This window comes from Myxine glutinosa, chromosome 7 (genome assembly GCF_964187855.1).
Source record: "Myxine glutinosa chromosome 7, kmMyxGlut1.1, whole genome shotgun sequence".
Classification (NCBI taxonomy): Eukaryota; Metazoa; Chordata; class Myxini; order Myxiniformes; family Myxinidae; genus Myxine; species Myxine glutinosa.
In genome coordinates, this window is record NC_136267.1 from 86,587,259 (window position 1) to 86,613,211 (window position 25,953).

The 25,953-nt window shown below is 43.4% G+C and overlaps 1 protein-coding gene across 2 annotated transcripts in view; it reads left to right on the plus strand.

Annotated features, from left to right (window-relative positions):
- Positions 1–25,953, plus strand: part of ARMC8 (armadillo repeat containing 8) — a 131,123-nt gene that overhangs the window by 66,651 nt on the left and 38,519 nt on the right. Inside the window, exons 6-13 of one of the 2 annotated variants that reach the window (XM_068122640.2) lie at positions 2,250–2,347; positions 7,147–7,239; positions 7,738–7,818; positions 8,887–8,962; positions 16,282–16,378; positions 24,471–24,531; positions 25,241–25,441; positions 25,589–25,684. In XM_068122640.2, the coding sequence (XP_067978741.1) occupies positions 2,250–2,347; positions 7,147–7,239; positions 7,738–7,818; positions 8,887–8,962; positions 16,282–16,378; positions 24,471–24,531; positions 25,241–25,441; positions 25,589–25,684 (803 nt within the window). The remainder of the gene's footprint in view (positions 1–2,249; positions 2,348–7,146; positions 7,240–7,737; positions 7,819–8,886; positions 8,963–16,281; positions 16,379–24,470; positions 24,532–25,240; positions 25,442–25,588; positions 25,685–25,953) is intronic. The other variant, XM_068122641.2, reaches the window with a different exon arrangement.

Below are 25,953 nucleotides of genomic sequence, written 5' to 3' on the forward strand. Positions count from 1 at the left end.
GGCAATATGAGAGAGGCCTGCAGATCCTTAGCCGTTACCCTGGGGTTCTTTGTGATTTCCTGGATTGTTGTACACCTTGCTCTTGGAGTGATTTTCATTGGACGACTGCTCCCTGAAAGAGTAACAATGGTGTTGATTTTTCTCCATTTGTACAAAAAATGCCTGACAGTGGATTGGTGGAGCCCATCATCTTTATAAAATGATTTTGTAACCCTTTCCAGGCCGATGAGCATCGACAACTCCTTTTCTGAGGTCCTAGAAATCTGTCTTGATCGGGGAATAACATGCATCCACAAACCTGTGTGGTGAAGACCAGACTCTGATGGTGACGAACAAAGTTTGTTTTTCATATCGGGCAGGGCCACCCAAACTCACTCCTGATTGTCATCACATTGATTAAAACACCTGACTGGAATTACCCCCTTAATTGAGCTGATTAACCTTGAGGTTCACATACCTTTCTGACAAATAAATTGAAAGTTGGATCATTTTGCTCAATAAGTAAATGAAAAAGTCGATTTTTTGTGTGCTATTTGTTTAAGCAGGTACTCTTTATCTTATATATATATATATATAAAATAAAGTTTTTGTTTGTTTGTTTGTCTGCATGCGCTAATCTCCTGAACGGTGAAAGATAGGAGGAAACCTCCAAAACAAAAAATGTCGGGACGGGCCCCGGGAGGTTATAGGCTATAGTCACGTTCACTATGTTTTTTCGTTCAAAATCATGGTAGATTAGCAAACCTATACATTTTTGGAAACGTTATTACATGGAAAATCTGAAAATCAATGTTTACATTTGCCGATTCGACCAATCCGACCAATCGACCAATTCCATTCGACCAATTCGACCAATCGCTTCGATCGACCATTCGACCATTCGACAAATTCGATCGATTCGATTCGATCGATTCGATTCGATTCGATTCATCGAATTCGATTCGATCGACCATTCGATCAATTCGATTTGCCAATCAATTTGACCGACATTTGCTTGTGTGGAACGGACTGTGAAAACGATGCGGACTATATTGTCGGATACGACACACAGGACAGTGATGACGAACTCTAAATGGCATATTCTGTAATCGTGTATGTTTGATGCCATTGACTGCCTGTGTATATTTTGTCATTGACTGCCTGTGTAGATGTGAAGTTATACTGACTGCATGTGTATATATGATTTTGCTGACTGCCTGTGTATGTTTGGTGATATGAATTATTGTGACACATTTTGATGTTATTAACTGCCTGTACAAAATGATAACATGTATTTGATTATGCAACTTACCGCGAATATAAAGACAGTATTTTGCAATTCAAAACCTTTGATTCGTGCCTTACCATTCCCCATAGCACTAATTTGATACTTTCATTGGATTCCTTGTCCCTGAAAATATAGGTTTAGTATATTTTAAAAAGTTTTTAGGGTAATTAGAGGCAGAAATAGAACAAAAGATGTATTTTAGAGTGGCCATTTTGAAAATCCAAAATGGCCGCCATACAGGTATCTCTCCAAATGTAAACATTGATTTTTAGTTTCCTTATGCTATAACCTTTCCAAAAATGTATAGGTTTGCTAATCTACCATGATTTTGAACGAAATATAATTTATTGACATAGTGAACCTGACTATTAGGTGGCTAGGTGGCGAGGCCGGTCGAGGCCCACCTCGGCCGGGCTGGGCCCATTTCACAATTAAAAGCTGAGCTGAATTATAGTAGTCAATCTTCTACGGCCGCGAGTAAAAGCTGAATTATAGTCGTAAATTCATTCAAAAAGAACTAAACGTCGGGACAGGCCCCGGGAAGGTTATAGGCTAGGTGGTGAGGCCGGTCGAGGCCGCTTCGGCCGGGATGGGCCCATTTCGCAATTAAAAGCTGAGCTGAATTATAGTAGTCAATCTTCTACGGCCGTGAGTAAAAGCTGAATTATAGTAGTAAATTCATTCAAAAAGTACCCGGGCAAAGCCGGGTGCTTTCGGCTAGTCTATTATAAGACTTAGAGGAATATCTGATTGCATTTTAGGTCAAATCTATGCAGAAATACAGAAGATTCTAAAGGGTTCACAAACTTTTTCTCACCCCTGTATATGGAAACCTGGCTTTGCACTCTGCAGGGTGTGAAGGTGTGTACATTTGCATCACACTGCTCTGAAGGGGTTAGTTAATCTCATGGGGAGTATTTCATGCAGGTTTGATATGTGCAATACTGTCTGATCAATAATTTAATTGCTAATTTTCATGCAGGTTTGTTGCATCCTGATCTGGCCTTCATCAAAGCATGTCTCGGCTGCCTGCGCACCATTCTGACAAGTGCGGTTACATCTGTGGAACTTCTCTACACGGTCCGTATGGAAGCCTTTGGCTCCTCCCTGTCTCCCATGGCTTTACTACACTGTGTTTATAAAGTTAGGGATACTGAAATTTATAATTGTGGTGATTGCATAAATTGATTGGAGTACTTGTTGAGAACACCTTGTGGTGGACCAGTCTTTCTTTGGAGATACAGTGGATTGAATTGATAGAATGTTATTTGAACAGATGTGCAAAACAAGGAGAATCTGACGTTTCAGGCTTTAACCCTTTCTTTCCCTTAGCCTTTTTGCTCTGCCAAAGACTTAACCCCTGAAACATCCAGCTCAGCTTCTTCTTACTTCCCACAGTGCATAGCATATCTCCGTCAATCTTTTGTTTAGTCCAACCATTGTTCTACCTGTCCAATGATGCTGATCAAATGATGGACTTACTTCCACAATTAAGTCTACTTTTCTATTACTTCTTGTGAGGCGTTTTAGCACAGTGACCCCACTAACATTGCTGCTTCATTTGTATCCGTTTGGACCTTTTTTCCCTGAACCTGTGGAACTTTTCCCCCATATTTTAATGTTCCTCGGGTATGATCCTGGACCTTGCAAATAAAAAATGTGAGTTTGTGAATATCGTTAATTACCTCCAACACCAAAGGTGGACGGGGATTATGTTTTCACTCCTGCCTCTCTGTTTGCCTGTGAGCATGATATCTCAAAATTATGGAGGGATGTAGACAAAACTTGTTGGACAGGTTGGGTTGTGTGACAAGGATGAATCGTTTCAATTTTGGTAAAGATCCGAATCCGGATCCAGATACAATAATTTTTTAAAAGTTATTCTTCACCATTGAATGATAGGGCAAAAAACGATATTGTAGCATGATATTTCAAAAGGTTGTTGCCGACCTCTGACAAAACTTGTTGGATGAATTGGATAAGTGACAAGAACAAGCCGATTAGATTTTGGTTCAGGTCCTAATCCAGATTTGACCTATCGGTGTGATGAATATGAATGAATGAATGATCGTTTTAAGGTCATTTTCCCCACTGGAGCGGGGGTTAGCCTTGCAGGCCCCATGACAATCATGGTTCCCTGTTTGAGGCAATGTTTTTATGGCCGGATGCCCTTCCTGACACCAACCCTTTGTCGCCTCTTACGATGCGCAGGGATACGGTGCACCTATTCTAAATCGGGGTACACACCATGATCATTCATCCCAGCAAGCAGGTACTCAATTTGCCGACCTTGGAAGGATGACAGGCTGAGTCAACCCCCCTGGCGTTAATTCAGCGATCGATCGGGATTCAAACCCACGATCCTAGGATCCCAAGCCGGCACCCTAACCGCTAAGCCAACACCAGGTGTGATACAAAACGTAAACCGTTCAGCCTGGCAGAGATATGCGCTCTTCCGAGTACCGGTGTAGTTTTTTTCCTTGCTTTCATTTGTATTTCATTTGTATCATTTGTATCAAATCACTGTGCAAGGCAAAATCACCCGAGTTCATCCCCACCGTACAAAGCAACATGAAGCTCACTCTGTTCAATACCCGGTCCCTCAACAACAAAAGCCACATCCTGAACGACTACATTCTGGACAATAAACTGGACTTTCTCTGTCTCACTGAAACCTGGCAACAACCTCTGGACTACTTCTCACTCAACCTCACTACACCCAATGGATATTCATACATCAATAAACCACGCTCGGAGGGCCGAGGTGGTGGAATTGCCGTAATTCACCGACAGGACATCAAGACCAGCCTCATCTCCATCTCATCTGCTCCATCATTTGAACACCTGGCTTTTAAACTCTCTGTTCACACACAGTCAGTCATGGCAGTCGTCTACCGCCCTCCCAAACCACACCCATCATTCCTGTCTGACTTCTCTTACTTTCTGACCCAGCTCTGTTCCTTCTCCCCCTCAATCCTCCTCCTCGGTGATTTCAATATCCACATGGACTCCACTGACTCCACAATAACCACTGACTTCACTGATTTACTCACCTGCTTTAACCTCACTCAACATGTCAACTTTCCTACCCATAACTGTGGTCACATTCTGGACCTTGTCTGCTCTACTGGACTAATTTTGCACCATCTCTCTAGCTCCGACCTCACCCTCTCTGACCACTTAGCCATCACTATGACCATCAACATCCCCACCCCAGCACCAAGGCATTGTCGCATTATCAACTTCCATAAGCTAAACTCTCTTTCACCTACCTCATTCTCATCCACCCTCTCTGAAAAAATGTCCACTTCTCCCTTCGTTGACCTCCACACCCCTTCTGACCTCACTGACTACTACAACCACACTCTCTCCTTCTGCCTCGACCAGCTTGCGCCTATAAAAACCAAAACAGTTTCTTTCACCCATTCTGCTCCCTGGTTTACTCCTGAACTCCGCCTGATGAAAGCTCGTGCTCGCCAACTTGAAAGACTCCGCAATAAAACAGGTCTCACAATTCACTCCCAAGCCTACAAGGACCACCTGCAGCACTACAAAGATGCCCTCTCCCGCGCCCGCTCCGCCTACAACTCTCAAATTATCCACTCTGGCTCCGGAAACCCAAAAGCACTCTTCTCTACAATAAACAAACTCCTCAGCCCCCTGGATACCACCACCCAGTCATTCACAGCAGACAACTGCATCTCCTTCCTTTCATTCTTCCAAAACAAAATTGACAACATCTACAACAGCTTAACCACCACCGCACCTGCTCCCCCTCAAACTACCTGCCCCCCCTTATCCTGCCAACCCCTGTCTCAGTTCTCCCCAGTCTCCCCTACTGACCTCTCTGAACTCCTCATAGGAATGAAAACTGCCACCTGCACTCTTGACCCCATCCCCTCCAGCTTTGTCAAGGCCTCCCTTCCTGCTCTCTCTCCACTTATCACTGCAACAATAAACTCCTCCCTGTCTACAGGCATCGTCCCACCATCCCTCAAAATTGCTGCTGTTACCCCCATTCTGAAAAAACCTGGACTCAACCCTGACACCCTTAATAACTTCAGACCCATCTCCAACCTACCCTTTCTGTCAAAAGTTTTGGAACGTGCTGCAGCCACTCAACTCAAACATCACCTCTCTGCCAATAACCTGTATGAAACATTCCAATCCGGATTCCACTCCAACCACAGTACTGAAACTGCTCTCCTCAAAATCACCAACGACCTTCTCCTCTCCTCTGACGCAGGCAACCTCAACATTCTCGTCCTCCTCGACCTCAGCGCTGCCTTTGACACCATCAATCACACCATCCTCCTCACCCGACTTGAAACTACCTTTAACATTACTGGCACTGCCCTCTCTTGGATCAAATCTTACCTCTCTGACAGACGCCAGTTCATCTCCATCAATAACTGCAAATCCCCCACTGCTCCCCTCCCCCAAGGTGTCCCCCAAGGTTCAGTTCTCGGCCCCCTCCTCTTCATCCTGTACCTGTCCCCCCCTTGGTCACTTAATCCGCCGTCATGGTCTCCAATTCCACTGCTTCGCCGATGACATCCAGCTTTTCATCTCCTCCAAGTCAATCTCCACCGCCACCCACTCTCTCCTGACAAACTGCATCACTGAAATAAAATCCTGGCTTCAAATCAACTTCCTCAAACTTAACTATGATAAATCTGAAATAATCATCATTGGCCCAAAAACGCTCACCAAATCCACCCATAACTTCGCCCTCAACATTGTCGGTTTCCCAGTATCCACCTCCCCTCACATCCGGAATCTTGGCATCATCTTTGACCAAACCCTCTCCTTCGACAAATACACTAAACAAATCACAAAGACAGCCTTCTTTCACCTGAAAAACATCGCCCGTCTCCGTCCATCGCTCTCCTCCACTGCTGCAGAAACCCTCATCCACGCCTTCGTCACCTCCCGTCTGGACTACTGCAACAGCCTCCTCTATGGTTCACCCTCAATAATCATCAATAAACTCCAATACATTCAGAACTCCGCTGCCCGTCTACTCACCCAATTCCCGGACCCGTGACCACATCACCCCCGTCCTTTATAAGCTTCACTGGCTCCCCATCCCCCAGAGAATCCAGTACAAAATCCTTCTCTTGACCTACAAAGCCCTCCATAACCTGGCCCCATCCTACCTGACTGACCTCTCCAGACACACTCCCACCCGCAACCTCCGCTCTGCTGGTACCAACCTCCTGTCCCCCCCCCATCCAGACCAAATTCAGATCCTAGGGGGACAGGGCCTTCTCCATCGCTGCTCCCACCCTCTGGAACTCACTACCTCACACCATCAGAGACTCCTCTTCACTCACCACATTCAAAACATCACTCAAGACCCACCTGTTCAACACTGCATTTAACATTTAACCCACAGCATTTAACCCCTGACTATCTCTTCTCCTTCTCCTTCCTTTTGCTTTGATTATTTACCTATTTATTTTTGTCTTCTTGCACTTGTTTTTTTGTGCTCTGTCAAAGTGTCTTTGGGCTTTTTGAAAAGCACTATATAAAATAAATGTATTATCACTAATGTATTATTGTATTATTTACAATAAATGTATTATTTACCTGTTGATTTTTGTCTTTTTGCACTTGTTTTTTGTACTCTGTCAAAGCGTCTTTGGGCTTCTTGAAAAGCGCTATATAAAATAAATGTATTATTATTATTATTATTATTATTATTATTATTTCATTTGATTTGTATCCAAATGTATTGGACCATTTGTACATCCTGTTCACTTTTGTCTGACACCAGTCCATTCTGATATAATTTCATATTTTTTTTATTTATTCCTGTTTTACATCTTGTTTGTATGACTGTCGTTTTAATGCATTGTGCTGCATATCTTGCACAGGACCCCACAGTAGTACCACACCTCATGGGTCTGCTGGGCAAGTCTGCACACACCCAGGAGTATGCATGTCAAATTTTCGCACATTGCTGCAAGGTGAGAAACTCAATTTCGCAACTTACATTCGACAAAACCTAAAAGGAACAAGGAACCGGATTTACATTGTATTCACGGACCTCCCAGCCACAAATGTCTTTCCATGTTTTAATCAATAACAATGCAAACACCAAAAACACCTTTCTAATGACTTGCATAATGTCTCCAGTTTGCTGTGTATCTTTCACCATTTGCCACCATTTATAATACCTCAATGTAAACCACCCATAGCAACACTTTGACAGGATCCTGTTTTGGACAGAAAAAAACACCTCGGTACGTGTAGTTCGAGTTAATGGTCATCGCCAATAAAGAGTCCCATTTGTGAAATACCAACTACTCACCAGGATTGGTGCAGCAGGAGCAACAAACAGAGCTGAACTTTATCCTTGAGTTTAGTGCCAGGTCGACAATCTCATTGGCCATTCACCATTGTCCGGTGATTGTGGACTGTACCATCTGCAGGATGTAATTGATACACTTGTTTATTTGTTTCAGACTCCAGAACACCAAACATTCTTGTTCAGTAATGGTGCTGTCCCCACTATTGCTCCTCTTCTTGCCTCACCTATCTACAAGGTAAGCATTATATCTCCATTTTATGGTTAGCAATGGCATGCAATTAGCTTGATATAACGTAAGTTGCAAGTCAACATTCAAACTGACCTTTTTAATGCCTCCGCAGACTAATTCTCCTGAGGCATTATGTTTTTGGGTTGTCCGTCCGCCTGTGATGGGATTTAATCACCGCGGTAATGTAAGAATGGCTGAAGGGATCCAAATCAAACCTTGTACAAGGATGGATAATGATGCAAAGATCAACTAATTCGATTATGGGGTCAGGCGGTCAAAGGTCCGAGGTCCAGTTCGGTAAACATTCTGTTGCTGCACTAACTTGTGAACCAATGATGGGATTTTGACTAAACTTGGTAAAAGTACATATGATGTAAAGATTAACTGACAGGATTTCAGCACCAGATGTCATGTCAGGTAAAAATGTGATACTTTAGAACATCAAAAGGGATTTCAATCAAACTTGGTACAAGTGTTTATTTAATGATATCATAATGTGTGCGGAGGCATATCGGTCGACAGTGTGTTGCATTGAAGTGTGCCATTCTCGTTTCTCTCTACAAGCAAATAACCCAATTGGTAGTGTAATGGTTAGAGCATTGATTCTGAACCTTTTTTATGGTCGCCGTACCCCTTGGTCTCAGTGTGAGATGTCACATACCCCCTTTCAATGGTGACTCAGTTATTTTTATACTACACTATGTGTATCGTCAAAAAGACAAAATAGAACAACACTAAAAATTTGAGAATCTAAACAAAGTTTATTTTTCAATTTATACTTGTGTTCCAAACCACAGACAAAAAATATCCACAAACTACAAAAAATGCCGATTTTACTGTTTAACACGAGTTAAATGCACAGTTAAATATCTCTACATAGCTATACTATTGATTGGTAAGCTAAAACATTATCTCTTCCAACAAATTGAAGAAAACTAGGATAAAATAATTAAAACTGAAAAAAGAAAATAAATCCAAGTTGGTAAATGCAAAAATGATTGCCATTATTGCCAGACTAATTACTTTGGGGTTTTTTTTCCCTAACGAGCTGCATTTCAATACCTGTTCCACCAGGTCAGGATTGAGGCTCTCAAATGCTTTGCTGTGCTGACCTATGAAAATCCTCAAGTTTCTTTGGCCCTTGTTGATGGTAAGTGTTGGTTATTTGACCTTTGAATCCTTTGACCTTTCTTTGAAATGTACTGTTCTTTCTTGTAAGGTATGGATGAGAGAGAGCAGACAAGGTCAATGCTCATGCAGTAAGTCTTAAAGGTGAATGGAAGTCTAGAGAATGTAGATGCAGTGCCGATCTGTACTCCAACATTAATGCAAACATTAGACTGTAACTGAATCTGAGGCTGACTTGTTCTACCCAGATTAATTTTCCACCAATGAGTATATGCTGGAACTGTTCCGTGATGAAAATGCTGGCGACTTTGATCGTTTCTTGTGACTTTAATGCTTCTATTGTGATCTAGTTTAGCGTATAAACTGCAATAGAAAACATCATCTAAAATGACTCTCCATATATCAGCAACCTGCTTTTGCGTTAACGAAATATCCAGTCCTGAGAAGCTGGAGTTCATGTTTGCTGGAGTTAATTTTTGGGGTGTGGGTTATTCGTACAAACTGATATTTTCCTGAGAATTTTATCTGAAAAGTGCTCTGTGTGTTGTACACATTAGCGAATTATACACGAGTTATACACAATTAAGGTATTCAATATTAATTTCTGCTCGATTTGTATTCCATCAGCCATTACCTGGCCTTTTCCCCCACAGCATACAAACTCTCCTGCACCTGTTTCTCTTTATCCCAGCTAATTACTTTACCAGCTTTGTGACATTTGTTTGGTTGTATATAGTTATCGTCACTTCACATACAGTGACTCCTTAAATATCGTTGGAGTTATGTTCCTGTAAAATGCCGCAATATTCAAAACCACGATAGTTAAAACCAAGGGCCTATATGGAAAAAGGGGTTAGGTTCCTGGACTTCAAGAAAGTATGGAGGAAGGTGGACATCAGCCAAAAGAAACACATCACAATTGAAATAAACATGTAAAATAAATATAAATAGCCTTTTCCTGCTGCATTGAAGCAGATTAAACATGGCCCTTTTCTTCTATAATGTGTCTAAAGCAGCCACCATCTGCCCAATTAATCTCTTAAATCATGTCATATGTTTATTTTATAAATCGTTCTGCACTTCCCGAAACCAGCGAACAAATAAAACAAGAAGACGTCATTCAGAGCACGATACTTGCAAAATGCACCCACCCCCCCTCCCCCCAAAAGGTTGCCATGGATACATCAAATTGTCCATTTCATTAAGATTAAAATTGACGATCTTAATCAAAGTTCAGGTCAATCGGATTGAAATTGATGATTTTTCAGATGAAAATTGATATTAGAAGTTTGACCTTGAGTTGACGTTTGACGTTTTGACCTCAAACATACAGACTTGGCATTTAATATGGAATATTTTTTTTTTCTTGACTTGGGTTTACTTTCTGAACTCGGTATATCAATCTGGTGAGTTTCTTTTACGCTTCGGTGATTTATTTGTTAAAAGAACCATGTCACTGATTGTCTGTCGCAGCAAGAAGTCAATAACAGGATTATATCACAGGTGGCGTGACAAAATGTACGGACAGGTACATTTGACGATTGGCTTCACAATCGGGTATATAAGGGTTGTTGCATTCTGTATTAGTGGAAAACAACTGCTGCACGTCTACAAAAGTTATTGCCGCTTCCCCTGGAGATGGTCCGTCAACTCGACAATGCTGTTTGTCATTTAGTGGTGGCTTTACGAAATTCCGGCATGAAACAGCGTGCTATTGCTCGGCAGTATGGCATCACTCAAGGTCAGGTGTCAAAGATCCTGAAACGAAATGCTCAGAGGGGTGTCCCTACTCCAATACCGAGCTCAGGACGTCCCCGCAGAACCACAAGGAGCGATGATCGCCAGCTGCACCGGTTAGTCTGCAATGGCCGAACCAAGTCAGCTAATCGGCTTAGGGCTGAGTGGCAGCAACTGACAAATGTGCCTGTATCCAGAAGGCTAGTCAACCAACGACTGGTTCAGGCAGGCTATCGTGCCAGGCGTCCCCTGAGAAAGCCACGTCTGACCAGACAACACCGCCAGCGCCGATTGCAGTGGGCCAGAGAGCACCGTCAATGGCAGCCAGGACACTGGAATCACGTGATCTTCAGTGACGAGTCTAGATTTCTGGTCTATTGTCAAGATGGCCGCGTCCAAGTGCGCAGACAAGTGCATGAAGCCTACAACGAAGATTGTATAGTGCCAAGAGTCCAAGCTGGAGGTGGTGGGGTGACCGTTTGGGCTGCTTTTCATGCAGGGGGCAAAACTGACCTGGTTTTTCTGAATGGAAACCTGAACCAGTTCAAGCACAGGGCCATTCTGGAAGAAACATTGCTTCCATTTGCTCGTGCAGCCTTTCGAGGAAACTTTGTCTTCCAAGATGACAATGCACGGCCTCATCGTGCTCGCATGATCCAACACTTCTTGCTGACCGTGGTGTAGAGCATATGGAGTGGCCTGCCATGTCCCCGGATATGAATCCGATAGAGAACTTGTGGGCAGAATTACCGCGTCAAATCGACAACTTGGACCAGCAGGCTACCTCTGTGCGTGAATTGCAGCAGGCTATTGGCACTGCTTGGCAAGCGATTCCTGTCCAAACCTTGGCAAATCTCGTGAACAGCATGCCTCAACGTGTACGTGCTCTCCTGAATGCTCGTGGGGGTTACACGAAGTACTGAACTGTAATTTTACTGTTCGTAATCCCAGTCGTAATTTAACTTTTGTTTTTGTTAAAAAAATTTTTGGCTAATGTGCAAAATAAAGAGATACTTCTGGAAAACGCACAGAAGTTTAACACAGTACTGTCCGTGAATTGAGTTCGATATCAGTTTACATCACTTTCAAGGATCAATTTATTTGCTTCGAAATGTCAAATGTGGTTTTTGTTTCTTTTAAAGGTCACATTAACAAAATCTAGAATAATTTCAACATAATTCCAATGAACTTTTGGTTCTAAGTCATCTTGAAAAGTAAGTTCACCCCCACAAAAAAAATATTCCATATTAAATGCCAAGTCTGTTGTTGGGTTCCCAATTCAGTGATGCACTGTGTAATTGCTGTTTAATTTTCAAGTTAATATAATGAAAGGTGACCATTTTTTCCAGATGAAAATTGATATTAGAATTTTGACCTTGAGTTGACCTTTGATGTTTTGACCTCAAAAATAGTTGGGTTCCCGAATTCAGTGATGCACTATGCAAATGCTGTTGATGCACAATGCAAAAAACCACATGGACACAGCTTGGACTTCCAGCAAAGAAGTCGGTATTTCAGAAAAGTGGATCTGGGGTGAATTAACGGGGGTAGAAAAGATCAAGGTTTTGGATGGGGGAAGACGAGATGGTGGTGAACAGCTGTTTAAAACACCTGGAGGGAGGAGTGGGATTGAAGAGAGTGAGGGAGTTTGTTCCAGAGGCGGGATAAAAGAGGAATGAAAGAGTGAAGGTGAGCAGAGAGAGTCTTGATTTTGGCAGTTTCACCAGAAGAGGGTTACTGGCAGATCTTCTGCTACCTGAAGGACTATTTGGGGGACAGAGTACAGACAGGACTGGGGGGGCTAGGCCAGAGAGGAGTCGGTAGAAGACAGAAAGACCACTAACCTGCCTGCGGTGAGTGAGTGAAAGGCCCTCAGAGTTAGCTTCAGCGCGGGAGATTCCAATGATTCTGAAAGCTTTGGTTTCAACAGCGTGAAGCCGAGCTAGGTGTGAGGCAGGAGCACCAGCCCAGAGGGGAGAGCAGTATTCCATTGAGCTGTGGATGAAAGCCTTGTATGTGGTGAGGAGCTCAGGTGTGCCAAGGAAGGACTTCGCACGACGGAGGATGCCCAGTCGGCGACTGGCTCTGGAGGCCAGCTTGGAAATGTGGTTTTCCCAGGAAAGATCGTGGCAGATTGTGAGACCCAGGAGCTTGAGTGACAGAACTTCTTGGAGAGGGTTGTTGAGAAAGGAGATGGGAGGGTTGTCCAGACAGTCTTTTCGGAGAGACATAGTGAGAGTGTGAGATTTGTCAGGATTGAAAGACATGTTCCACTTGTTTGACCAGTCTGTGATTTTGTCCAGGTCCGCAGAGAGTGATCAGGTTGCAGACTGCCGATCTGAGGGATGAGGTATGGAGCGGCAGAGAGTATACTCATCAGCAAAGTGATAGAGAGGATTTTCCAGAGAGTCGGAGAGATCATTGATGAAGACCAGAAAAATCATAGGGCCCAGAACACTGCCTTGGGGAACTCCAGCCTGAACAGGAAGGGGAGATGAGAGAAATCCATTCATTGCCACATATTGCCTTGCGTACCGGAGAGGAAGTACGCAAGCCATGCGTGGAGATTTCCATGGATACCATAGGAGGAGAGTTTGGTGAGCAGAGCGGGGTGCCAGACCGTATCGAAGGCACGTGATATGTCAAGGGAGACGGCTCTAATTTGCTGTTTGACATTGAGGACCTCCATCCATTGATGAGACAGCAGAAGCAGCATGTCCAGAGTAGAGTGACCTGGTGTGAATCCAAATTGATGATCAGAGATCAAGCCATTGGAGAAGAGGAAGGATTTGATATCCAAAGCAATGATGGATTCCATGACTTTGCTAATAATTGGGAGGAGGCTGATTGGTCTGTCGTTGCAAGGATCTGTTTTTGCATCTTTTTTTGTGTAAAGCTGTAATGTTGGCTGATTTCCAAGCAGATGGCAGATGACCTTGAGCAAAAGAGAGGGTGAAGAGAACAGAGAGAGGGTGTGAAAGAGCGGCAGAGCAGGATTTTAGGACCCGTGGGCTGATGCCGTCTGGTCCAGTTGCAGAATCAGAGTCGAGGATTGACAGAAGCTTCTCCACCTTGTCAGGAGAGAAAGACAGAGTCCAGGAGCAGCTGGGTACGACTGGGTACGGTGGGTACAGAGAGAGACGGGTTTGGGACACAGGATTTAGAGGCAAACACAGAGTTGAGGCATTCAGCTTTTTCACATGCGGAGTCTGCTGTGTAGCCATTTGAGGTAAGGGAGGGGATGGAGGGGAAACAAACACCAGAAACAGATTTGACAAGACACCACCAGAATTTGGAAGAGGGAGACAGGTTTGAGAGTTCACTCTTGAGAGTGGAGAGATATTGTTTCCTGGCTCTCTTGAGGGTAGACACACACTTGTTCCGAGCTTTGTGAAAGGAAATGAGATTGCCTTCCGTTGGATTTGCCTTCCAGGAGGCGAAGGCAAGTTGTTTCAGGGCAACTGCCTCACCACAAGATTCCATGTACAGTGGACGGGGGGAATGGTATGACAACTGAAGACGAGATGGGATATATCTGTGCATGAGAGAGAGCAGTTTACTTTGGAAGAATTCCCAGGATGAGTTGATGTCAGAGGCTGTAGAGATGGGAGACCAGTCCAGATGATTGATGGCTGATTGAAGCATTTGGCCTGAGTGAAATGCCAGTCTCGTCGACACTGAGGAGGCTCTCTGAGAATGGGCAGACAGATGTCCACTTTTACAAGCATATGGTCAGATGAACTGATTGGAGCAGAAGAAGATCAGCAGACATTTGCAGGGAAGTTTGTCATAACCAAGTCTGGAAGAGAAGATGCTCCATTGACTGAGATCCGGGTTGGAAAATTGACAGATTGTGTCAGTTCCAGTGAGTCGCAGAAGTCCTTTGCTGAGGTGCCATGGCTGGTGAGAGAGGTACCCACACCCAACCAGCTGGCATGATGACAGTTGAAATCACCACACACCACATAATATGACCCCACTGCAAAGCCGCAATGAGCCGGCGAAGCCAAAGCCTCTTGCCACTATTTTACACATCACTATGGCACAGTAGGTTATGTAGTTGGTAGTAGGTAGGTGTAGTAGGTACCGTACCTAGTTCAAAATGACACCATTTGCATTCTGGATGAGATTAAAATTTATAAAATTTACTTCTTGATTAATTCGGTGAATTCCCTCTCAACTTCGGATATTTCCGGCCGTGAAAAACTACCCCCTACGGCCGCGAGATTTCTAAAAAATAATTCTTCGTCAATTTTAGAATATTTGACACCGTTTTCAGCGTCCGAAATGTGGTAAAAAGCTTTTTTGAAATATTTTTTCATATGCTTGAATCTCATTGGTTCCGGTGTTTGGTGAAGATTTTCGTTGAAGATAACCAGGGCCTGTGCGGGCCCGGGGAACGAGGTTGGTCTTGAAGTATTTTAATTACAAATTAGAGGTGCATAAGATGGTGAATCAACCAAAGACGGGTGAAACAAACTCCTATTGAACTTTTTCGCAATTTTTTATGCATACTTCCGCATCCGCAAGATGGCGGCCTCCATGGAGCGATTTGGTGCGTCAAAGCTTCAAAATTCTCAAAGGATCCAGCAAAATCTGGCTTTTCAACATAATACGTATGCGTTCATTCACAACACCGGCTTCGCCGGCTATAACAAAGTTTTGAAAAAAACAAAACCTTTTCTTTTGTTTTTCAATTTTTAAAAAAAGTTTAATTTTTTTTTGGAAATTTGGACTTCAGTTTCAGAATTTGGAATTAGTTTCAAAACTAAAATTTGGAAATTTAATTTTATAATTATATATTTTTAGTTATAATTGAAATTTAATATAAATATATTTTAATATAATTGTTTTAATTTTTTAAATATCATTTTATTTTTTATTTAAAAAAAAGGATGTAAAAAAAAAATTGAATTTTTTTTTTCAAGTCAATCAGATGAAAATTGATTTTGGAAGTTTGCCCTTAAGTTGACCTTTTGAACGCAAAAATAGTTGGTTTCTCAATTTAGTGACTCAATATGCAAATGCTGTTCAATTTTCAAGTCAATCTGATGAAAAATGACAATTTTAGAAATTGAACCTCAAAATGACATTTGACCTCAAAATCAATAGGCTTCTTCCGTACGACCAACTCTAACATCTAGTGAAGTTTTGTGAATATCGTTTTAAAATTTTGACCTGAAGTTTAACAGCCAAAATAACGCAGAAGACCGACCAATATACAGTACTTGAAAAATCTTCGATTTTGCAAGCAATAAATAATCACTTTTGTCAATTGTGTTGCACTTCCGTGTGTCATTACTAACAGTGCATGAGAAACAACAAAAAGTCTCAGGCTAAGAGATAACCTTCACAACTCAGGTCAAAAACCACGATTGTAATTAAGCGTAATTAAAATGGTCGAAATTAAACTCCGCAATAACTAAATCGGTGCACAAGGTAATGAATCAGTTTGAATTGTGATTGAAAATAAATTTATTTGATAACTAAAATCTGAGTTTATCGCTATTGGACATAGCACAATCAGAAAGAATGCGGATTCAGGATAACAGTGCACGCTTTTGTGGATGGTGTGTTTTTGTGTTTGACGCTTTTTGTGTGCAGTTGTGGTCGAGGGAGAAGGCGATTTGCTGCCTCAAGTTTTTGTGCGCATGATGAGAAGAGATGAGCCAATCGAAATGCAATTAACAGCTGCCAAATGGTAAGTAGAAACTCTTTATTTATCTTTGGTCCCAGAAAGACGACAGTCATTACCTGTCTGTTTGTCTAATAATGTTGAAGATGGCCTTTGTGTTGCCGAGTACTCCAGGGAGAAGACAGCGAGATGCCATTTTGTTCTTGGTAATGCGAATCTGACGAGGGATTTTGTGCTCGTAAGGAATTAAGGATTTGGACTTTCCTATCATGTTGTTGGTGAAGGGTGAGACAATTTAATTGGTAAGAAGTTTCATGCCAGTCACTCCCCCCACTCTCCCATTGCCTCAGCCTCACCCACCCCAACAAATGAAAGGAAAGTATTTTACCATCCTTGATGCAAAGTTTGCCTTTATTATAGATACTAGCTGACAGGTGATGGGATTTGGGGTTGGGGTTGGGGAAGGGAAATTGGGGACAGGGGGGTTACAGAACAACAACAAATACAGCAATCCCATGATGGAATGGTGTGGGGAGTGTAACATCATCTGTCATGGTGAGAGTTTTGAGAAAATTATACTTTTGACTGGGCCAAATGGAATAAAAGGAGTTGCAAGTAAATTTGACCCATAAACGGAATTGTAATGCATAAAGTATTGTCACGCAACTCCGATTAACACCAGAGTTGCGGATGCCGATTACGAAGGCTTTAACTCCCGAGGCGGAAGCTCAATAGCGGATTCCAAAATCTAAGCACGCGGAATGGAGGGAAACAGCGAGAGCCCCGCAGCCTTATCTATTAAAACCAAACACCCGGTAAACTGCGTTCAGATATATGTACAAAAATAATATAAGGATTTATTCAAATGAAAAAGCAAAGACAGTGAAATGCGCACCGATAATAAATATCCTAATCGGGATCCCGCACACCAGACTTAAAATACGCCACACAGGAAGATGAATAACCAAAAGAAAAACGTTCGTCATGTAATGTAAATGTAATGTAGTGTGCAGTCTTATCTGTCATCTGTCCGTAGTCTTGCAGTGTAACTCGGCCTCGCTCGCATGCCACCAGGCCCCGCTCCAAGCCTCTCGCCGCTCATGAGGTCCGTGCACCAAGCACCACACGTCCAACGCACCAAAAGCACCACGCGTCCAACGCAGGCCAGCGAGCTCCACACGAGGTCGATCTCCAACACGAGCACAAACTCAGAACCAAGAAGAATGGCAAAAAGGGGAGAGGGCGCAAGTGCGACTGCACGCTATGAGCCAAGTCCAAGTCCAAGTACCGCGCCAAGCCAAGCCCGAGTTCGCTCTCTCTCTGAGCCAAGCGCGTCCTTTTTATAACCTTGCCGCGGTGACGTCAGCCTTGGCGCGCCACCCAATCAGTGCCCTCCACCGACTAGTTGGCTGGAGGTTCGCGCCTACCGCGCCAACCCATCACTCGTTCCCTGTAGCATGGCCATAGCGCGTGCTATTCGAGGTGGATAGGCCTGCCGGAGGTGTAGGTGGCGGCGGCCATCATCGGCGGTGTCCTGGCCTGGTTTCCTGTCCGTTTTCTTCCAAAGTCACTGTCAGGGAAGGGAATTATTTAATGTTGCGCTAGGGACCTAAGTAAGTGTCTACAGGTGTGCATTGCCATAAGGGACAAAGGTTTGATGACCAGGTTGGACTCTCAGGGGCGTTATCTTTAATCCCTAACTACTTAACACTCGAACATCCTGGTATGTTCACAAGCAGACATCTTAACCTGACAAATCGCCTAAACATGGACTTATTACAGGAAGTGTTCCTTATCACGACATCTCGAAGCATGTTACCTACTCAGATCTACTCTGCTCTACATTTTGCTCTACCAAATTCGTAACACTATGCATACACAGTGTAGTGATAGAAATTGGAAAATAGACGGACACACTCATTTTTATTTATATACAGTGACCTGAAAAAGTATTCACCCCTATCCAAAGTTTTCACATTTTTATGCCATCTGAGCTTATTTCATGATGCTTTCAAATCAAACTAAATATATAGAGTCTTCACAAACTACTCCAAAGTGGTAAAGCTAAAAAAAATGCAGATAAAATGTGAATAAGTTAGATTAACAGAGAAAATCTGATGATTCTCAGTTGCATATTGTTCAAACCCTTTGCCTAATTAACCCTAAATCACTTCAGGAGTAAATTATTTGTTTGAAAGTTTACAAAAGAAGTGTAATAGGTTTCACCTGCATGTAATCAGTGGTTTAACTCAAAAATTAAACTCCCCCACTTAGTCGTGGCCAAAAATATTGGCACCCTTGCACTTTTTTCAAGTAACTCACAATTTTTCTCTTAAAAATAAGTTCAAATTGACAAAAGTATTTGGTCTCCACAATTCTTTATTTCACTGTTAATATTACAGAACCTTTGTTTTTGTTTCAGATCTTAATATATCCTTTTAAATCAGAAAATAAAAAGAAATGGTATTGACAAAATTATTGACACCCTAGATTTTATATTTGGTAGCACAGCCTTTGGATAAAATAACTGCAGTCAAGCGCTTCCCATAGCCATGAATGAGCTTCCTACACCTCTCTCTCTACTGGCAGTTTGGCCCACTCTTCTTGTGCAAACTGCTCCAGTTCTCCCAGATTTGAAAGGTGCCTTCTCCAACTGCTGTTTAGAGATCTCCCCACAGGTGTTCAATGGGATTTAGATCTGGACTCATTGCTGGCCACTTTAGAACATTTTAGCGTTATGTCTTGAAACCTCCCTTTGTGCTTTTTGAAGTGTGTTTGGGGTTGTTGTCCTGCTGCAAGACCCATGACCTTCGACGGACACCCAGCTTTCTTACACTGGGTTGAACATTGTGCTCCAAAATGCCTTGGTAATCTCCTGATTTCATGATGCCATGCACACATTCAATGCACCCAGTGCGAGAGGCAGCACAGAAACCCCAAAACATCACTGAACCTCCTCCATGTTTGACTGTAGGTCAGGTGTTCTTTTCTTTGAATGCTTCATTTTGTTTTCTGTAAACATAGAGATGATGTACCTTTCCAAAAGCTCTAATTTGGTCTCATCTGTCCACAGGACATTCTCCCAGAAGGATTTTGGCTTGTTCAGGTGCGTTTTGGAAAACTCCAGTCGGGCTTTCTTATGTCGTGTTCCCTCTCTCCCTCTCTCCCTCTCTCCCTCTCTCCCTCACTCCCTCACTCCCTCACTCTCCCCCTCTCTCAGCAGTAGGGTCCTCCTGGGCCTCCTCCCATAGAACAGTCTTTCATTGAGTTGGCGACGGATGGTGCGAGTTGAGACTGTCGTACCTTGTGTCTGAAGGTCAACTTGAATCTGTTTGGCAGTTGATTGAGGTGCTTTCTCCACCATTCAAACAATCCTTCGCTGCAATCTTCGATCAAGCTTTCTCTTGCGGCCACGTCCAGGGAGGTTGGCCACAGTGCCATGGGCCTTAAACCTTCTGATAACATTGCGTACGGTGAACACAGGAACATCTAGGTCTTTGGAGATGGACATGTAGCCTTGAGATTGTCCATGCTTGGCTATCATCTTGTGTCTTGACCTCCTCAGACAATTCTCTGGTTTTCATTCTTTACTCCATGCTCATTGCGGTACACACAGTGACACAAAACAGCAGACTGACTCTTTTTCTCCATTCAAACTGGTTGAATGAGTGATTTTTATATTGCAGGCACCTGCAACTCACCACAGGTGAGTTCAATTCCAATGTAAAGGAGATCACCTGCTTGAAATCTAATTATACACTACATGGCCAAAAGTATGCAGACACCCCCTTCTAATTAGGGATTTGGCTGTTTCAGCCACACCCATTGCTGACAGGTATATATAATCAAGCACACAGCCATGCAATCTCCATGGACAAACATTGGCCGTAAAATGGGCCATACTGAAGAGCTCAATGACTTTTACGTGGCACCGTTATAGGACGCCACCTTTCCAACAAGTCAGTTTGTCAAATTTCTGCCCCGGTCAACTGTAAGTGCTGTTATTGTAAAGTGGAAACGTCTGGGAGCAACAACAGCTTAGCCGCGAAGTGATAGGCCACACAAGCTCACAGAATGGGACCGCTGAGTGCTGAAGCTCGTAGCGCGTAAAAATCGTGTGTCCTCGGTTGCAACACTCACTACCGAGTTCCAAACTGCCTCTGGAAGCAACGTCAGCACAACAACTGTTCGTCGGGAGCTTCATGAAATGGGTTTCCATGGCCGAGCAGCCGCACACAAGCTTACGATCACCATGCTCAATGTCGAGCGTCGGCTGGAGTGGTGTAAAGCTTGCCGCCATTGGACTCTGGAACAGTGGAAACATGTTCTCTGGAGTGATGAATCGCGCTTCACCATCTGGCAGTCTGCCGGACGAATCTGGGTTTGGTGGATGCCAGGAGAACGCCACCTGCCCGAATGCATAGTGCCAATTGTAAAGTTTGGTGGAGGAGGAATAATGGTCTGGGGTTGTTTTTCATGGTTAGGGCTAGGCCCCTTAGTTCCAGCGAAGGGAAATCTTAACGCTACAGCATACAATGACATTCTAGATGATTGTGTGCTTCCAACTTTGTGGCAATAGTTTGCGGAAGGCCTTTTCCCGTTTCAGCATGACAGTGCGCCCGTGCACAAAGCGAGGTCCATACAGAAATGGTTTGTTGAGATTGGTGTGGACGAACTTGATTGGCCTGCACAGAGCCCTGACCTCAACCCCATCGAACACCTTTGGGATGAATTGGAATGCTGACTGCGAGCAAGGCCTAATCGCCCAACATCAGTGCCCGACCTCACGAATGGTCTTGTGATTGAATGGAAGGAAATCCCCGCAGCAATGTTCCAACGTCTAGTGGGAAGCCTTCCCAGAAGAGTGGAGGCTGTTATAGCAGCAAAAGGGGGACCAACTCCATATTGGTGCCCATGATTTTGGAATGAGATGTTCGACGGGTGTGATGTTCGGGTGTCCACATACTTTTGGCCATGTAGTGTATAATATCTTCTAAAAGGTGCCAATAATATTGTCCGGACAATTTTAGGATTTCTGTTTGGAATAAGCTAAGATTTAGTTATTTTTTCAGCTTTTTTTGTTTTGTTCTGCTGCAAACCAAAGAAATACATATGTGGACACTAAAAGATTTTTAAATTTCAGACATTTCTGGAAGAAATGGTGCATTATTTTTTTTAAAGTGCAAGGGTGACAATATTTTTGGCCACGACTGTATCTACGGAGTTTTAAGGTGAAACTCACTTGGTCAACGAACAAGGCAAACATGAAGACCAAGGAGCTTTCCAAAGAAGTCAGTCATTATGTGGTAGGGAAGCTCCGTTCAGGAGAGGGTTACAAAAACATTTCAAAGTAGCTCATTATCCCTTTGAGTACGGTGAAACCTATCATTAGGAAGGGAATATGTATCATACCAACCAGACTACCCAGATCAGGTTGCCCATCCAAGCTCAGCAGCCGGGCACAGGACACTGGTTAGGGATGTCACTGTAAATCCAACAATGACTTTGAAAGATCTGCAAGGCTCTATATTGAGATGGGGGTCAATGATCATCAAGAAATAATATCCCCTTCCCTTCATAAAGCTGTCCGCTATTGACAAATGTCAAGAAAGAAGCCATTACTGAACAAGAATGACTGCACTGTGGGCACAACCTGGGACACAAAATATATATTTTTTCACTCCATTGTCCACTTGACTCACATCCTTGCTGTTGAAGGTATTATACAATTGATCTCCGAGGGTTTTCATGGTTTGGATTAATATCAATTACGAGTCTGCCGATGTTCCCATGTGAATGAATAAGATTAGGTAGTCGTGTCTGTCCCGTGTTCCCATGTGAATGAATAAGATTAGATAGAGCTGTGTTTGTCCAGTGCTTCCATGAAAATGAATAAGATTAGATAGAGCCGTGTTTGTCCAGTGCTTCCATGAAAATGAATAAGATTAGATAGAGCCGTGTCTGTCCCGTGTTCCCATGTGAATGAATAAGGTTAGATAGAGCCGTGACTGTCCTGCTTTCCTATGTGAATGAATAAGGATAGCTAGAGCCGTGTCTGTCCCGTGTTCCCATGTGAATGAATAAAATTAGATTGAGCCGTGTCTGTCCTGTGTTTCCATGTGAATGAATAAGGTTAGATAGAGCCGTGACTGTCCTGCTTTCCTATGTGAATGAATAAGGTTAGATAGAGCCGTGACTGTCCTGCTTTCCTATGTGAATGAATAAGGATAGCTAGAGCCGTGTCTGTCCCGTGTTCCCATGTGAATGAATAAAATTAGATAGAGCCGTGTCTGTCCTGCGTTCCCATGTAAATGAATAACATTCATTGTGATTCTGAGTTCAGGGGATTTATTTTATATATGTTACCTCTCTTTTGTCATGTGTATCTCTTCCGCCCTCCTGCACTCTCTGTGGTAATAAACTTTTTGTTCATAAAAACCTGTGCACAGTCATTCGAGGTACGGGACTTTGCCAGTGTGAGTGAATTGGCTTTAAAAATCTGGTAATGGGCTGATTGCGAAACACACATATGGGGCCGTTTAAACATTATGTCGTACAATTTTTTTTTGGGAGGCACGTACGAGCTTGATTAGACCTTACTAATAATAACACTCAACTCCAACAAAGCCAATGGAAATCTGACAGAACAAAGCCGGGCAGTGTATAATTAGCCCACCAGGAAACAAGTTGGCGGCCATATCATTTCATCTTGGTACTATGATGGGTGAAGTCGAACAACAGATGTGGGTGTGGTCCGACAGTTGTTCGGCCAATGGGTACACATTTGAAAAAAATGTATGTCAAAAATCATCCAAAAAAATCAAATGGTAAGCTTGTCAGGATAGAAGGGACAATGAATGGTGCAAAGTACAGGAGAATCCTTGATGAAAACTTGTTTGAGTCAGCCATGTATCTGAAATTAAACGGGGTAGGAGATTCACATTTCAGCAGGAAAATGATCCAAAGCGCAAAGCTAAAGCCACACTGGAGTGGATGAATAAGAAGAAAATAAATGTTCTCGAGTGGCCCAGTCAAAGTTCTTTCTTGAACCCAATTTAACTTTTTTTTATGGCGAGACTTGAAGATTGCATTCCATCGACAACCCCCATCAAACTTGGCAGAACTAGAGCAATTTTCACATGAAGAATGGGCAAAGATTTCACCCTCTCACTGTGCAAAGCTGGTTGAGGCCTACACAAAATGACTCATGGCAGCCATTGCTACAAAATGTGCTTCCACCTAGCACTAACCCGAAGGGGCTGAATACTTTTGCAACCAGTGAATTTTTATTGCCCCCGCCACCAAAGGTAGTTTGTACATGTTATTGCAGGTATTCCTGACATGTAACCGAATTCAACTGCAACAATGTTTAGTTTGATCTCTTCAGTTATGAATAAAAAAAAGTTCATTAGGAAATAATGAAAGGGTGTCAATACTTTTGCAGGCCACTGTACACTAATAAAAGCCTTATGTGTGGCTTTAATCCAATAAGCTATTGCTCATGGTGCAGCTTGTACCTAAATTGGGTGTAGCACGTGAACATTAGGAAGTGTCATTGCACCTCCCCTCCCTTCTACTCCAAAACATGGTTAATATTAAATATCATTTTAATCTTACCCTGTGCATCAACAAGCCCCAGATATGACCTTCCCATTGGTGTTAAGAAGCACGAAGGTTTGGGCAGAACATACTTACCTTACCATAAATAAATGTGATGTGGGAGTTTTTCTGAAGGTGTGATAATTCTGGAAATTGGCATTATCGGAATCTTTCCTCCACCCACTTCCCCTCCCCCCAGTCACCCACCAATTATCACCCCACTGATATTTCCAAATCCATCCATCCCTCCCCTCCACGCCCAATCACTCACCACTCATCTCCCCCACTGATACTCTCCCACTGATACTCCTCCAACCCCTTGCCCCACCCCTCCAGTTACCCACCACTTATCTCGCCTCTCTGATACTTACCCACTCCCCCTTTACCCTCGTCTGTCCCTGCTAAACTCCCTCCACCCACCCCCTATCTGTTTAATTTCTTGCTTTGTGCCTCATCACAACCATTATTAAGAATACTGCAGTCATGTGTTCCGCATTCCACTTTTTCTTTTTCTTTTTCTGAGACTGTTCATTTTTGCCGTTGTGTATCTGCTTCACAGTTTGACATACATGTGCCGTGCTGGAGCATTGCGCACAGACGACGTTGTCATTGTACTCAAGGTAACAGTTGAACTCCCCCCCTCCTCACTCCACCTCCCCTATCCCAACAGAGGTTCCTAAAACAAAACACTGACCCCCTGTAAATGATGCAATTCATCAATGACTTATTTATTGTAATGTATTGCTTTTTCCCTTGATTTTCCAAAGTGAAAATTTGAATAAACTAATTCAAGTGAGCATTTTACTTCCTACATCAAAGCAAATTTGTTGGGTTGGCACCTTTATGTCTGTTTTCCTTAGACCCACCGCCCTCCCTCCGCCCCTTCAACCAAACACCCCGAACATCTTCACATCCACTTCTCTCAGACTTTTGAGTTCTGATGCAGTGCTTATAAAGCAAGCAGCGAAAGGCATTTGATGAACCATGAGTGGGCTCTCAAGAAATGACCAGTACATCGCATATTGGTTTCATGCAGATATACCATGTGATAACATAATGTGCACTGTTTCATTTTATTTTTGCAGCAAAGTAATTGGGGTATGTCTTTCACTGAAAACAGTTTTTCTTGCTTGGGAGAGGGAGCGGGAAGGGGAGATAAAGAGAGAGGGTGCAATCATGAATGTGGTTTCCATAAGAAACGCAATTATTGTTTAAAAAAGTGATGGGGGTATGTGAGACCCTCAACTAACTAACTAACTAACTAACTAACTAACTGTTTGTGTGTGGTTGTGGTGCACAGCCTAATAATGCTGATTTGTTGTGGTGCAGACGCTGCCCTGCCTGGTGCGGATGTGCAGCAAAGAGCGGCTACTCGAGGAACGGGTGGAGGGGGCAGAAACTCTCGCTTACCTCATTGAGATGGACATCGAGCTGCAGCGCTTGGCCAGCATCACGGATCAACTGATACCCACGTTGGCCGACTACTTCAAATACCCGACGCCCGTGAGCCCGATTGCCGACATAAAACGGGTGTGCTTCATTATATTGCGCTGTACCGTACTGCATCATCACACTACCTTGTGCTGTGCATCTGTATCGCATTTAACAGCTTTATGCTGCTCCTCACCTCACCCTGATGTACCATGGCTCTAGCTCATTTCTCCTGTTCCTTTACAGCTGGACCACGACCTGAAACATTCGCACGAGCTGCGCCAGGCCGCATTCAAGCTGTACGCCGCGCTTGGAGCCAACGATGAGGACATTCGGAAAAAGGTGAACGAGGCTAAAGCTGCCTGCCTGGGACAGAGCTAAGCCCCAAGGGTCTGCCGGTCTTGAGGCCCAAAGTATTTATCACTGCTGCACCGTTGCGTCATCCAAAATGCAACGGTCACGCGGTAGTTTGAATGCAGGCCCAAAGGCATTTGGCCAGAATTCAGTTTGCGAAGCTTGAAGTACGTCGTGGTCTTGCCGGTGAAGTAAGCAGTGATCCACTAAAATGATGGACTTCGACGTGCTCTCCTTGGACCATTAGACATGGCAGA